Source organism: Pipistrellus kuhlii, unplaced genomic scaffold, assembly GCF_014108245.1.
Source record: "Pipistrellus kuhlii isolate mPipKuh1 unplaced genomic scaffold, mPipKuh1.p scaffold_m20_p_2, whole genome shotgun sequence".
In the NCBI taxonomy this organism is placed as follows: domain Eukaryota; kingdom Metazoa; phylum Chordata; class Mammalia; order Chiroptera; family Vespertilionidae; genus Pipistrellus; species Pipistrellus kuhlii.
Window position 1 is genome coordinate 175,206,353 of NW_023425515.1, and position 15,724 is coordinate 175,222,076.

Below are 15,724 nucleotides of genomic sequence, written 5' to 3' on the forward strand. Positions count from 1 at the left end.
ACCCAGCGAGGTCTCCCAGCCCCTGCTCTGAGGCTGGGTTTCGTTCCCCCACCTAAACGCAGTTGGGGACGCTGGGGCTCATCTATCACTCCAGCCTGTGGAGGATCATTGCAGTGAATCCTGAGCCTGTCATCCGTGGCATTAGCTGTCCCTCACAGCTCCCTATCAGCTGCATGTCTGCTGAGCTCCTCTTCCGGGTCTCCCGCCAACTTGTGAATGGAAATGTTGAAAGGGAGACACTCCAAGGCTGAGCCTTAAGGACACTGCTAGAGACCCAGCCCGCAGCCTGACAGTAATCCTGGATCAACACTTGGAGGGAATAAGCCTATCAATCCAGTCACCACCATCCCATTGCCACTTCTCCAAGGCAGCCTTTGTCCAACACCTCCCTGCAATGGAGATCTAGTGCAGCTACAAATCGCTGATAGAGGGTGTCTTGACCTGTCCCCTCCACCCCCATGAAAACAACATTCCTTTGTTCTGGCTTGTTCTAAAAAAGTGCATGTCCAAGGGCTAGGACAGTGGTCGGCAAACTCATTAGTCATCAGAGCCAAATATCAATAGTACAATGATTGAAATTTCTTTTGAGAGCTAAGTTTTTAAACTTAAACTTCTTCTAAAGCCACTTCTTCAAAATAGACTCACCATGGTATTTTGTGGAAGAGCCACACTCGGGGCCAAAGAGTCGCACATGGCTCCCGAGCCTCAATTTGCCAATCATTGGGCTAGGACATTCCTAGAACTCAAATCAAACCATTCCCCCATTTAAACCCTCCTGTGGATCCTCATTACACATACCGTGTTTTCCCGAAAATAAGACATCCTCCTAAAATAAGACCTAGCTCATGGAAAGATAAGACATCCCCTGAAAATAAGACCTAGCGCAACTTTGGGAGACAAAATTAATATAAGACACTGTCTTATTTTTGGGGAAACAGGGTAGAGTAAAATCCAGGGAACCACACGAAGTGATCCCATCGCCCCCTCCCACTTCACTCTCAAAGGAACCTTTCCTACCCCATTTGTAAAAGTGTTATTGCCTCCTCCCACACCCCTGCCCAGTCTTACACGGCATTCTCTACTCCATCAGGTTATTTTCCTCTCAGTGTTTATCACCATCATACAGATATCTTTTTTATGCCTTTACTCCCCACAACAACATATCCTCTCTGTGGGCAGAGATGGTCTTATCTCCACCACAGAGGCCTGGGGGACTAGCACAGGGCCTGGCACATAACTTCAGCTCAGTCAGTATTTGTGGAATAAATGAATGGAGAAGCTCAAGAACTTGTCGTTACATGTATCCATTGCTTGGAGCTCTTGGAATCAGGAGCTCTGTAGCCAAAGGCTGTCTACCTCCTTGCCTAAGTGTCAACCTGTCAGGCTTTGATTCCATTTTCTGTCCTTCTGTCCATGTCCCACCTCTGGCCTGGCATCTCTGTGAACAGTTCACTAACTACCCTGGTAGGTCCAGTCCTAAGACCCCCCCCTAAAAAAAAAAAAACTTGGTAAGGCAGGCCCACACAGAACCTGCCCCCTAACAACCAACTTGGGGCTCCCAAAAAGACTTTTCATTCTCCTTCCAACTTTGCTGGGTTCCACACCAAGCCTGCTTGCCTGCATTTCTGGAATCTCTCTTTTTCTCTCTTCCTAAGAAGTTCTTGCCGATGTTGGCACTTCTCCCGTGCTATTTGCTTCCTCCTTTGAGTTGGGAAAACACACACACACACACACACACACACACACACACACACACATAGAATCTGCCACAGACTATCACAGTGAATCATTCAGGAAGGTTAACCCAGCTCCTGGGCGCTGACAAAGGAAGCAACAGTCACACTCGGTGCCATGGCCCCAGCAGCTGCCACCACCTCTGCTTTGTCCGCCCCCAGAAATGATAGGTGTCTGATGGCGGCTCTGCCCGCGGACGCTGTGCGTTATTTCTGCATTTGCCGAGGACAGAGTTACACAAAAATAAAGGCTATTGACAGGCTGGCACCCCTTCCCAGAATAATGACTAAGCAAGCATGCTGTTAGCTCCCCGACAGCAGTTCTGTGTACATGATAACACAGAGCAAAGATGAAAACTGCTATTCAGCTGAGCCAAACAACAGAAAAATGCAAGCAGAAAATTGTTAGTGCTGGAAGAGGACAGCAAAACAAATATTTTCTTCTCGCTATAGCATTTCAGACCGTCCACAAACAGGGGGCCCAGGCCCCGTGCCCAGGCAGCGTGGCTGGGGGAAGAGGGAGCCGTGGCACGGGCGCCGGGTCCTGCACAGACCTGGGCTGGGAGGGCGGCCTGTCCTCAGACTGACCCCCTGACTGGGTCAGATTCTGACTTCTCCACACGTCTGCATGGGTAGATCAGCAGAGCACATTGGCTGTGTGAGCTGCATCTCACAGAGACGCAGACACTGGGTCCAAATCCCCTTCCCTCAGTGGGGGCCAGACCTTAAGCTGCATCAGACCCTCATTCACAAAATAGGAAAAAGGCTAGCCTTTCTGGAGTGCTAACAGCCAGGCACTGTGCTAAGCACTTTCCACGCAAAACTCTCATTTTAACCCCCACAACAGCCCCCTGGCCTAGAGTTAAATGATGACAGTCATGGCCCATTTCATCACACCTTTGACATCCTGAATTCAGGCTCTTTGGTAATTCCCTCCCATCTTGATTCATGAGGACCCCGCCTCTTATTTCTTTTGGGAATCGGCAGGACCCCGCTGAACAAGCCCAGGAGAGCCTGCTGGAGAATGAAGCATCCCCCAGAGGCGAACCCCAATAGTTGGCCAGACCCATCTTGCCCAGCCATGTCCAGCCCCCACCAGAAGAACTACCTGGCTGAGCCCAGCCCAGACTGCTGAACTTCAGAAATGTGAGCTGAGTCCGTAGTGGTTGTTTTGAGCCACTAAGCTTTGGGGCAGTCTATTAAGTACCAAAAGCTAACTGACACAGAGAGACATGACCATCCCAGTTTTAAAAATGAAGAGGATGGAGTTTTCCCAAGGTCACAGAATTAAGAAGGGACAAGGTGTAAATTGAGGCAATCTTGCCCAGATGCCGCTCTCTTAACCATGAGGCTACCCTGGAAACCAAAGTGAAGAGCTGTGTGTGAGATTACCAGGGATACACTCCTCAATTAGGACAGCAGAAAGGGCTCTTAGAGGAAATGTCATTTCAGTGGAGGCCTAATGGATAATAAGCATTTAACCAGGTTAAAAAGGAGGAGGAGGAGGAGGAGGAGGAGGAGGAGGAGAAGGAGGAGGAGGAGGAAGAGGAGGAGGAGGAGGAGGAGGAGGAGGAGGAGAAAGGAAGAGCTTTCCAGATACAGGGAACAGCATGTGTGAGGATCACATGGTAAACAAGAGGATGGTGTGCTGGTGGAACTATGCTCAAGTGGGTGGGGTACATAGATTGGAAGGTGGGGAGGTCACAAGAGGTGAGGTTAGAGATGGCAGGAGTCAGAGCCTGCCACGTCTCAAAGTGACGCTCCAAGTTTTTATTCTACAGGAACCAGAAAGCCACTGAGAAGATCTCAGCAAGGAAGTGTCAGGCTCTGGTCTCTTCCCGATAGTAGCCCAGGGGAATGATGGGAAGAGTCTGAACCTGAGCCAGGGCCTGTGCCATGTCTGCCAGGTGCCAGTTGTTAGACTCCTCAGCAACCATGAGGAATAGGTAGCATCTTCCGCCCCAATTTAGAAAGAGGAAACTGAGGCTCAGGCATTGAACAACAAATTCAAGTTCACCCAAGAGATTATTAAGTGCTGGAACAGAGTTGGGAGCAAGTCCTCACGGCTCCAAGCCACTACTCTTAGCCACTACCCTACACTTTCCAAAACAGCAGTGGGAGAGAGAACGAGGCCTTGGGAGTCAGGAGACCTGCATTCAAACCCCAGCTCTGTCCCTTCCGACGGGTGACCTCAATTCACTTCCCTTCTCTGAATCTCAGTTGCCAGAAGCCAGCCAGGAACTAGGAGGATGAGGCAGCAGAAGGCAGGACTTGGTGGGCAGGTGGGGCCAATGCAGGGACTTGAAGGAGCCATGGCTGTGAGTGGGGGAGGCAAGGAAGCACCAAAGGGCCTCAGACAAGCAGAGGCCTTCATCATAGAGGCAGAAGCTCCACATCCAGCCTGGCATCAGCCCCCGTGAGCCCTGCCCTCACATACCCCAGGCTGATGGACATTCCCCTGGTGCATATGTCACAGCACGTAGGGTGGCCCTGCCCACTGTGGAGGGAAGGAACATGGCCATCCATGTCCAAGCTACCTTCCTCCATCTTCCCTCTCCTTCAGATCCAGGGTTCATTGAACTACACTGGGTTTCCCTCCCCGTACACACTCCACACCCATGCACACACACAGCAGAGCAGTGCACACACACACATACCATGCCAATGCACACACACAGCACATCAGTACATATACACATAACATGTCCATGTATACACACACAGCACACTGGTGAGCATATAGCACAGCAATGCACACACACACACACCATCCCCATGCACACAGACACAGCATACTTGTGAACATACACGACATTCATTCATGCACATACAACACAGCAGTGCAGACATAAATACCATGTCCATGTGCACACGCACACACAGATAGCCATGTACTCACAGCACACATCCATGCACACACACACAGCCATGTGTACACACACCACAGCCATGCACACACACATGCTGCAGACATGAATACACATGGACACACACACAGCACAGCCAAGTACACCATACATATACACCCATGTGTGCACACTTTAAAAAAAAAAAAAAACAACAGCAATCCTATCTAACCAACTGAGGGGCCTGGGCCGAGTTTTTTCATTTTGAAGGCGGAGGGGACAGTGGAGAGAAGCTGCAGGTTAGCTGCCATCCTAGGGCCTACACACCTGTGTCCCAAAGGAACCTGGAGACCTACTGAGCTCAGTTTGCAGGGACCTCTCAGTGGGGGGCAGGGGAGCTAGGCGGAGGGCCTTCAGGAGCTCGGCTCCCCGCCCCCCTCCTCCTCCTCTCTCCTGGCTGCAGTGAGGATTAAGTGAAATGATGAATGTGAAAGCTTGGTAAACTGTAGCAGCGCTATGCAAATGTTAGCGGCTCCTGCGGAGAGAGAGACCTGGTGGTGCGGGAAGAGCCACTCTGGAATGGAGGCTGGGAGCCCTGTTGACCCTTCACAGCCCGAGCCGGGCTGGCGAGGGGTGGAAAGTTGGGGAAGGCTCTGAGACTTCACAGGGATGGATGAGGACACCACCCAGGCTGGGGTGAAAGGAGGTAAACACTGTGAAATCGTCAGCTGCCTGGACACCAAGCCTGGACTTCGAGTTCCTCTCACTTCTCAGCGGAGGCCTTTATAGAGTTGAGTCATTTTTTACAGTGTCCCTGGCACACACTTGGAATTCAGTAAAGGTCAGTCTCCTTCCCACGTGCTTTTCTTTGGAGTGCCACCTTCTCCAAGCTGTGTCCTTGTTATACCTGAGGCTCCATCATCTCTGAACCCCTAACGTATCAAAGACCTTTCTATGCATGTGCACAGGGAATCACCTGCAGTGCGTGTTCCAAATGCAGGTTCCCGGGCCCTTGCGGGGAAACCGGCAGTTCAGTTGGTGCGTAATGGGGCCCAGGAATCTGCATTCTGTTGCCAATGGTGTACAGGGAGGCACTAAGCCGGGTGCAAATTTCCTCCCACTTTCCAGCTCCTCCCTGATCGGCAGGTGGAGGGGAGACACCTCGCCGACCTCTGCCTGCAGGAGGGGACAGGAGACATTGAGGACATAGGACTCAGGTCTGAGTTGGACCAAGGGCTGAGAGGGTTAGGGGAGGGATGAAAGATTCAGTGAGCTGGGGAATGAGACAGGAAATACTGCGGAATAAATACGGCAATAAAGGAGCTTCGGCTGGGAGCTACAGAGTGATTCTTATTGTTCAAATTATCTTTAAAACTTTTCATTTGAATCTGTTTAATAAGAGAAGGCTTACCCTAAGGAAGAGGTATTTTTTTAATGTGACTTGGGAGCTGAATTGGAAATAACGTTGCAACAAAGATATTAAAAAAGGGGATTAATCCAAACCACTGGTGGCCCATCTCTGCAGGCTCCCACAACCTGCCGCACAAGTCCCGAAACCATAAAATTAAATTAAAAAGGGGGACACGGGACATGGGACGTTAGTCACGATTCATCTTCCCTTCACCGTTCACGGTTCCTAGTGCTAAGCAGACACGCACGGGCTATTGTAAGGTCTCCTAGTGTCTGGGAAAGAGCCCCGGCCGTGGGGCCATCAGGTTCCTCTTCCTGCTCTGCCGCCACTTGAGCTCGATGACTCTGGGCAAAGTTGCCTAACTTCTCTGAGCCTCAGCTTCCTCATCCCTAAAAGGAGAGTACTACAGACCATCAATTCCCCCCCACCACCACCACCAAATATATTCTATTGGTTTTTTACAGAGAGGAAGGGAAAGAGATAGACAGTTAAAAACATCGATGTGAGAGAAACATGGATCAGCTGCCTCCTGCACACCTCCTACTGGGGATGTGCCCACAACTAAGGTACATGCCTTCGACTGGAATCGAACCTGGGACCTTTCAGTCAACAGACTGATGCTCTATCCACTGAGCCCAAGTGGTCAGGGCTGGACCATCTATTGAAAGGTGTTACTAAGACAATGAGATAAACAGAACATTAAAATGCAGGGCCTGGCACATATCAGGTGCTCAAGAAAACATTACTTTCTTTCTCTGTATCTTAAGGCAGAAAGGGGGCGGGGGGTGGAACCCTGCAATGTCTTGGCTTATTGATATTCTGTCCCTATGTCACTCAATTATTCTTCTGATGATCGTGACTCTTGCTTGGATCCTGGCCACCTCTAGGTCTCACTCACCCTCCTTACAGTGGCATTTTTATGGTTCATCCATCATTCACTTCCTCATTCATTCATTTACACTGCATAGTCATCATCAAATGCCAGGAACTCAGCGGGGTGCTGGGGCGACAAAGATGAGTAAGACACTGCCCTTGCCCTTAAGGAGCCCTGGTCAAGTGGGGGAGAAGTATTGTTGCCACAAGTCAACATACAGTTTGTGCCAGGCGACCACCTTGTCAGGAATCCCATGCCAGAAATGCACCAACAAATCCCAATGAGGCGTTGTGTCCTCCCCTCCGGTAAACCTGAGAGCTGGTTCTAAACCTAGCCTTCTGTTCCATCATCCTCATATAAAGACCCCTCCACTTTGTCTCTCCTGATGAGCTTCCCTGCTTTCTCTTATTAGATAATATGAGTTACCGAAATCAACTATGTTCCTTTTTGACCTAGCTGCCAAGAATCTCACAGCAAAATGTTATCCTCAGCTGAGTGCTTTCCCTTTGCTTAGATTTTCTGGTATATAAATATCTTTACTCCCATACTATTTTTACTTAACCTCTGTCATTTTATCGTTGCTAATAACAATAATGATGGTGATGACGGTGATGATGCTGATGCTAGTGATGATGCTGATGGTGATGACGCTAATGGTGATGCTGCTGCTACTGATGCTGATGATGCTGCTGCTGATGGTGATGATGCTGATGTTGATGCTGATGCTGGTGGTGATGATGCTAATGATGCTAATGCTGATGATGCTGATGGTGATGATGCTGATGGTGATGATGCTAATGGTGATGATGAATCCTTATCTTACGCCAGGTGCTATGTGAGCTTTACATACCTTATTTCATTAACCTCCACAATAATCTTTTAAGGTGGTCACGTGACTTTTTCCATTTTTCAGATAAGGAAAGTGGGGCACAGAAATTTTGAGTAACTTGCTTACAACTAGGAAGTATACTAGGATTCAAATCCACCAGTCTGTATTTTACTGTTGTCTGATATTGATATTATTGTCACTTTTAAACCCTTAGGAAAGAGAAGGAATGTAATTGTTTACTTAAATTGAAAAGAGGAACGTGAAAGAGGGAGGAAGAAAAAATGCTGAATGGGGTGGGCAGTGGAAATTTCAGAGGATGACACACTTATTCTCAGGCTTTAAGGGTAGGTAGGATTTTAATAGACAGAGAAATGGATGAAAGGCATTTCTGGAAGTGAAATCTTCTGAGCAAAGGCGAGAAGATGTGCACCTGCTGGTAGCTCATCTTGGTTCTAGGGAGTGGAGAAGAGCAGCAAGATGTTCATATAAAGATGTAGGTAGGGCCAACTATTGAGACTCTTGAAACCAGGTCAAGGGATTCAGAAGACCTGGAGGGAACCATGGCAGATGCCTGACCTGCACTGTTGATGTGCCTTAGGAAGATGAAGCTGCCGCAGAAGGAAGGACATCCAGGAGGGAAAGGAACCAGGCACAGCAAGGTGAGATGTTATAATGATGGCAGAAGAGAGATAAGTAGGGAGACCACAAGTCAAGAAGGCAATTGCAGCTCAGCCAGGGCAGCTCTGTGGTTGAGCCTTGACCCAAGAACTAGGAGGTGACCAGTTTGATTCCCTGCCAGTTTGTGGCTCATTCCCAGTACGGGGTATGCAGGAGGCAGCTGATCAATGTTTCTCTCTCATCGATGTTTCTATCTCTCTACCCCTCTTCCTTCCTCTCTTTAAAAATCAATAAAAACATACTAAAAAAAATAAAAATAAAAAAAGGTGACTTCAGGATGTGTGAGGAGACTGAAGAAGGGAAGGGTCGGAGGACCCTGGACCTCTGTCTGCCAGCACTATTACATTCATAATTCACTTGACAGCCAGGAAGTGGGTGTGTGGTAATATTAGTGTGATTGGAGTCACAGCAGAGACTGCGACTCAGCCTTAGGAAGCTCAGGGGAAGAAGACACTTAAGAATTGGTTCCAAGAGAAAAGTGGTCCAACCAGGGTCACAGGGGGTCTCTGAAGTCATTTACAAAATGTCAAGGGATCTGAAGATGTGCTTCAGACACAAAGTAGAGATAATCTTTCTTCAGATTGTCAGAAAGATGTTTGTTCCCACAAGGGGAGAAAACACGTTCCTGAAGCATTGGACTCAGAGCTGGCTTCTACTCTGGGACATCATTCTTAGTTTCCAACTGTGAGTCTTGTCCTTACCACTCCCATCACCAGATTTTTAAAATAATAATAGTAATAAATGAAAGTTGGGATATATTCCAAGCAACTTTTCTAGAAAAACGAGATACATCCAATTGTTTAAATAATGAGAGCATAAAGAATTGGTTTGTTCCCTGGCACCGAGTAGGCAACTGTGAGTGCTTGCTGACTGAATCCATAAATGATGGGATGAACAAATGGCACTTCCCAGTCAGAGCAACTGAGTCAACAGCAAACCCAAGGCCCCCAACTGAAGCTGTGCAGTTGTGATGAGGGGGGTGAATGAATAAGTAATCCTAGGATACAAGTCAGTGAGTGACTGGCCACAATTCTCTAAGCCCAAATTTAAGACTAATTAAAAGATAACTGAACACAATTCTGGAGTTTAATTGACACTAGACAGAACTATTGATTTCTCCCCAAAAGCTGATTTCTTCTGTTTCTTCTACACCTCCATAAATGGCACCACCATCCAACCAGAGGCTCAAGCCCAAATCCTTGAGTTAATACTCATGCCCCCAATTGTGTGCCCCAAACCATCAGTGGGTCTGTTTGCTCCCTTCAAAATACACACTGAACCCCACACTTTTCCCATCCCCACTACACTCTCTCTGATCCAGGCACCACCACCTGCCTCACCTAGATTATGGCAGCATCTTCCCAGAGGTCTCCCAACTTTCGGTCTCACATGCCTGCAAAACCTCTCAATGCAGCAACTGGAGAGATATTTAAAAATTAGTGGCCGAAACCAGTGTGGCTCGGTCTGTGGACTGGAAGGTCCCGGGTTCGATTCTGGTCAAGGGCATGTGCCTTGGTTGCGGGTGCATCCCCAGTAGGGGGTGTGCAGGAGGTAGCTGGTCAATGTTTCTCTCTCATTGATGTTTCTAGCTCTCTGTCCCTCTCCCTTCCTCTCTGTAAAAAAAATCAATAAGGTATATTTTTTTAAAATTAGTGAATCTGATCAAATTATACCTCCTTCCCTAAAACCTCCAAAGAGTGTCCATAATATGGAGAATCAACTATAAACTCCCTACAGTAATCTTCCAGGCTTTCTAAGACCTTGCCTGCCTGCCTTCCTGCCTGCCTCAGATACTGCCTTGTCCCATCTCTATCACTCCATATACCCCAGCCATGCTGTTTCTCTCCAAGCCACTTCCACTTCAGGGACTTCACAGTTGCTCCTCTTTCTGCCTGGACATCCTTCCGAGATCTTCACTGGTTGGCTCCTTCTGGGTAGCCAGGTCTCGGCTCAAATGACCACTTCTTCTAGAGAGTCCTTCCCTGACCATCCCATCCAAAGATGCTGTCCCTAGGACTTTACTCAGTTTTATTTCTATCAGGGCACTCATTGCTATCTGAAATTATCTGGGTTATTTTTACATGTTTATATTGGTTTCCTCCACTAGAACACCATTTCTCTTTACATCTAAAGTTACCCTAGTCTTCTAATAACTTCTTTTCTGTTTCTTTCCCCTACTTGAATGGAAGCTGTAGGAAGGCAGCTTCTATCCCACTAGCTCTTAGCACTGTGCCAGGCATATAGTAGATGCTTAATAAATATTTGTTGAATAAATAATGGAATGAATAAACTCAAAATGTGCCCACACAGTGAAGTCCGCTTGGGGAGAAAAACAAGCCTGGTTTCAATCGCCATGACCATGAGAAATGAATATTAACAGGGAGTACCCAATCAGCACAGATTGGACCATACCTGGTTCTGGTGCTGCACTGCCACAGGACCAGCTGTATAAATAGGAAACTGACCAACCTGGCACGTGACGGGAAACTTAGAAAACCAGAGAAATTCAGCTTGTAGAAACCAGAAATCCTGGCAGAGGTATTGTTACTATCTTTTAACATCTAAAGGGCTATTGAGAGAAATAGGGGATATGCTTGGTTTGGAGCCCTAAAGGCAGAATCCAGATCAATGGGTATTAGTCTGATAGAGACAGGTTTCAGTACGAGAAGAAAGTGCTCTTTTGACAGCAGGGTCCATAACAAAGGAAGGGCTACTTGGTCAAGTGGTGAGCTCCCCATCGGAGAAAGTGTAAAAGTGGATAACCACTGGGCAAGGGTTGTGAAGAGGGACTCAAAAGATGACTTCCAACGTCCCTTCCAAACTTGAGGTATTTATATTCTGAAATATACAGAGACACAGTTAAGGAAAAAAAAAATCTGGCTAGTAAGAGTTCTAGAACATCCCTATCTAGCTGGCTCATAGCAGAAAACATCAACCAAATCAGGCATAGAAATTAAGCAAAAGGTTAGCTGAGAGGGATCTTGAGGGTGTGAAGCCAGCCTAAAGCACTCTGGACAGCTCCCTAGATTTAAAATCTGTTATCTCATAGGGGTGTCGAACTCAATCAGAGAAGGGGCCAAAATCTAAAATCCAGCCTAAATCGTGGGCCGAATGGTTTACTGAACAGTCATAAACTGTCATTGTGATGGAAACGCAGCGGAGTGCAGTGATGACAGCGCGGTGCGGGCCACATTGCAAGGCCTGGCGGGACGGATTTGGCCCGCGGGCCTTGTGTTTGACACATGTGCACGTGATCATTCAAATATTTTGAATGCCAAATATTTTGACTATCCAAAAAGATGCCTCAATTTTTAGGGAAAGATAGCCAATACCACTGGGTAATGTCTCAGCGGGTCCTAGGTTTGCTTTCTGAAACCCCACCACTTCCTAACTGCAGGGCCTCGGCCAAAGACATTAACCCCTCCATTCTGAAACCGGTTTGGCTCAGTGGATAAATCATCGATCTGTGGATTGAAGGGTCCCAGGTTCGATTCCGGTCAAGGGCATGTACATTGCTTGTGGGCACATCCCCGGTGGGGGATGTGCAGGAGGCAGCTGGTTGATGTTTCTCTCATCGATGTTTTGGCTCTCTGTCCCTCTCCCTTTCTCTCTGTAAAAAATCAATAAATATATAAAAATATATAAATATAAAAATAAATAAATAAAAAGACATTAACCCCTCCAAACTTGTTACCTCATGTGTAAAAAGGATTTCATTTCAAAACAGGGGAAGGAGAAATTGAAACCCGAATGGCACAAATTTGATAAGGAAGCTCAGTGACAAACACACAGACATTCACTATACTATTCTATTTGATGGTTCAAAGATTTGCATAATGAAAAGTAAAAAGAGGGGGTATTTAAAATAGTACCTACCCGGTATAATAATTGGAGGGCTTGAAGGAATCAACAGCATCATCATTTACAAGGAATTTTTGCAAGCCCCTAGTTATTACCAAGAATGTTTAAAAATCCCATTTAATCATCCCAACAATGTAATGAAGTGCATGGTAATCATCTCCGTTTGGCAGATGAGGAAACTGAAACGCACATACATTAGACCAATCCCGCAGCTGGCTCAGGGCTGCAATACTATCTGAAACCAGTTATCTGACTCCACCATCTCAGCTGCCTTTCTTTCAAGAATAGCTCATTGTGTTCTGCTTGGCTGATATCTACACGATTATATCGTTTATTCATCTAAGTCAGTGGTTTTCCAGCTCTTTTCTCAGTAACAGAGCCCTTTTTTTTTTTTTTTTCAAACGCAATCTTTACTCCGAACTCCAGTAGAGTAAAAGCTATAAAAGCAGAACAGCTCTGGCTGAATGGGGGATTAGGGCCCCGCCACCAGGCCACTTGACCCCAGGATGATCCTTACAGCACCCTAGAGTCTACGGGCATAGTGTGAAAACTCGGAGATCGAAACCAACAACAACCAAACCCAATCCTGGGAGTTCCATTTAAGGACAACTTCATTTGCATAATGCAGTGCTCAGTCTCCTGTCTCACATCGGATCCTCATTATCAGCTCTGAGGTGGACAAGGCAGGGCATATCACCCTCAATTTGCAGATGAGAAAAACAAGGCCAAATGAAATTAAGCAACTGGCCAAAGGTGCGCGTCAGTTCGCTTTCAGGCCAAGTGCAGACTGGAAGTAGAGCCTGTCTCCATTAGCTAGGTGTGACCTGGCAGGGAGGGTGCCATCTACTGGAAATTGCCACTGACCCTGGTGCACCAAGTGGACCATCGGCTCCTTGGCCTCTGAGAGCCTGACCACAGCCCCGTGGATCCCCTGCCAAGACCCTGTCCCAGAGCAGATGGCAATGGGCAGGGGCCAGGGGTTCAGTGCCACTCACTCTGGGGCTGGGCAGCAAAAATTTTGGCAGCAGGCAAGCCATTCCATCCTAGCCATATCCTGCTGAGCATGGGGTAGGGAAAGCAATGGCAGCCAACGTGCCTGCACCTTTGTCTGCAGCCCAAAAAGGGATGGCAGGTAGTGCGGGCCTGGGTGGTGGTCACACATTTTTTTTTTTTTCTTTCTTAGCTCTAGCCTAGAAATCCCTGAGACCAGAGGCAGCAGATAATTGCCTGAATGGTTCCCCCACTTCAGAGCAGCTCTGAACTGAGCGGGAGCATGTGCTGCACCGGCAACACTTAATTATCACTTAGTCTTTAATTAGCACTTAATTATTAACACTTAATCCATCTGTAAAATGGGGACGCTACTACCTGTCTCATAGAGGTCCTGGAGGATTAATTAATATTTGTGGTCCACCTTGAAGAGGCAAAGCATTGAATAAGTGCTCAGTAGTTCACTCCCCTCCCCCCTTTCTCTCCTTGTGACTATCTATCCCCAATGATATCTGCTCAGCTTTTGTCCTGGTGGAGAAACAGCTAGCTCTGTGTTCCCCAGGCCAGGATTTCCCATCCAGGAAACGGGCTATTTCAGGCCATTTCCCCACACTTTAATTTTCTATTATGTCCTCTGAATATGTCAGTGCCTTCCCAGTAAATATTTTGATGTGCGCTCTTGCCGCAGCTTCTGTGGAGTCTGAATGGGACAGCTGCTCCCTGTATTAGGGAATTCCAGATGTGGTTTAAAACCACCAGACGCATCTGTGCCAATGCCTAGTCTTTGGAGGTGGAAGGGGGAAGGAATCTTCTAGTTGCCTTTGGGGAAAGCCATGGGCATCTTACCCTTGGTCCTGGCCCAGGTGATTTTCCGAGGTCCTCAGATTCACCTCTGGCTGGCTATGCCTTTAGGATAGGTGACCAGCCGTCCCGCTTTTGGCGGGACAGTCCCGATTTTTTAACAAATTCCAAAAATCGGGACTGTCCCACCACAAGCGGGACGTCTGGTCACTTTACTTTAGGAGGAAAACCATCCCCTCAGAGGGCTGGTGAAGAGGCAGCAGAGAGCGCCTCGGCCTCGCCCGTCACTCAGGGAACTTCAGGACCCTAGTTCACTCTTCTTCTAAAGAGACCACGGGGGAGGGGCTGTAAAACATACAGCCCTTTAGGGTTTAGCAGAATGAAGAATGGGCCAGAACATTCCCCCAGAAGGTCTGACCTCGTGTCCTCCCTCCTCCCCTGGTGCCAGCCATGGAGGGGGACACTCACTCTTCTTGGACGCTGAGCCCGTTGTCTGTCGGGGTCCCAACCACGGGGACAGAGAGCTGCTCCCTCAGGGTCAGGGGCTGCAAGGCCTCGGGCAAGCCCTGAACTCTCTTCCAGATTTCATGGCAGGTCTTGTCTAGGCTGTCTTGGGGTGTATCCTGGTGGATCCAGATGTATCTGGGGAACGGGCCCAGGGCGGAGGGGCGCTTGGCCACCAGGCTCGAGGACGAAGGGAGCCCATTTCCACTGGCCATCCTCCTCCTGTCTTTCCGGAAGCCCCTCGGTCCACCCAGGGCTCGCAGGCAGGGCGACCATCCACCACCGCCCTTCATTCACCAGAAAGGGGGATGAGGATGGGGCAGAAGCAGTTCAGTTCTGTCTGGCTCTTCGCTCCAGCAAAGTGACTCTGTTCAGAGGCCTCCGATCTGATCTGTGTGCCCGTGGTGGATGGAGGTCAGCTTCCTTTTGGGGAGGGGGAGCTTATTTTGATTTGTTTTTTTCTTTGCTCCCTTGCTGACCTTTGTGCCTCTCCCCCTCTCCCTGAGAAGGAAACGTTTAAAAGTCAACAAAAACCAGTAGCTTAGTAACCTTGGAATCCCCCTGAGTCAGGAACCAGGGGCCTGGGTGGGCAGAATGACATCTGGGAACAGGTGGGGGGGGAGAGGGAGGGCTCTCCCAGAATCCCTGGCGCGCCCCGTTGACTGCCACACACCTTGGGACACCTTATAGCGCCTGGGGCTCAGCCCATTCTCACCCCACAAACCTGGGGGTGGTTGGGGGAGGGCCTGGCACTGGGCTGGGCACCTGGAGGGCAGGAGCCCTCCCCTGGGGCTCTCACAGGGGCCTTCCCAGAGATCCCCGCGCACCCTGAGGGCCAACGGCCTCTCCCAGCCGCCCCAGCCCCGCCTCGCTTGTCCCCACTCTCCCCCATCAGGCCCCCTCCAGCTCCCGACAGGAAAGCACCCAGACCCCCAGCCTGTCCCGGCTGCACCCGCAGCAGGCACCTGCCAAGCCTTGAAAGGGAGAGGTCCTGCTTGGCGGCTCCCACACCCTTCCCTTCCCTCCTGTCCGCCGGCGCTGGAACTCCTCTGCGGGTGCAGACCCAACGGCTGGGTGCGCGGGACGCCCGGGTTCGGCGTCGCAGGCGGGATGGGGGTGAATGGGCGCCCAAAGGACCCAGAGCGCTTTCCTCTTTTAGAAGTCAAGGGTGCCTGCCTGCCTGCCGCTCCGCACACA

At 49.0% G+C, this 15,724-nt stretch overlaps 1 protein-coding gene across 1 annotated transcript in view; it reads right to left on the reverse strand.

Annotated features, from left to right (window-relative positions):
• The window catches only part of CUNH1orf94 (chromosome unknown C1orf94 homolog), a 37,222-nt gene extending 22,210 nt beyond the window's left edge, over positions 1 to 15,012 (reverse strand). Inside the window, exon 1 of the mRNA XM_036445866.2 lies at positions 14,492 to 15,012. Coding sequence (XP_036301759.1) covers positions 14,492 to 14,820 — 329 coding nt within the window. The 5' untranslated portion in view covers positions 14,821 to 15,012. The remainder of the gene's footprint in view (positions 1 to 14,491) is intronic.
• Between the last annotated feature and the right edge of the window lie 712 nt (positions 15,013 to 15,724).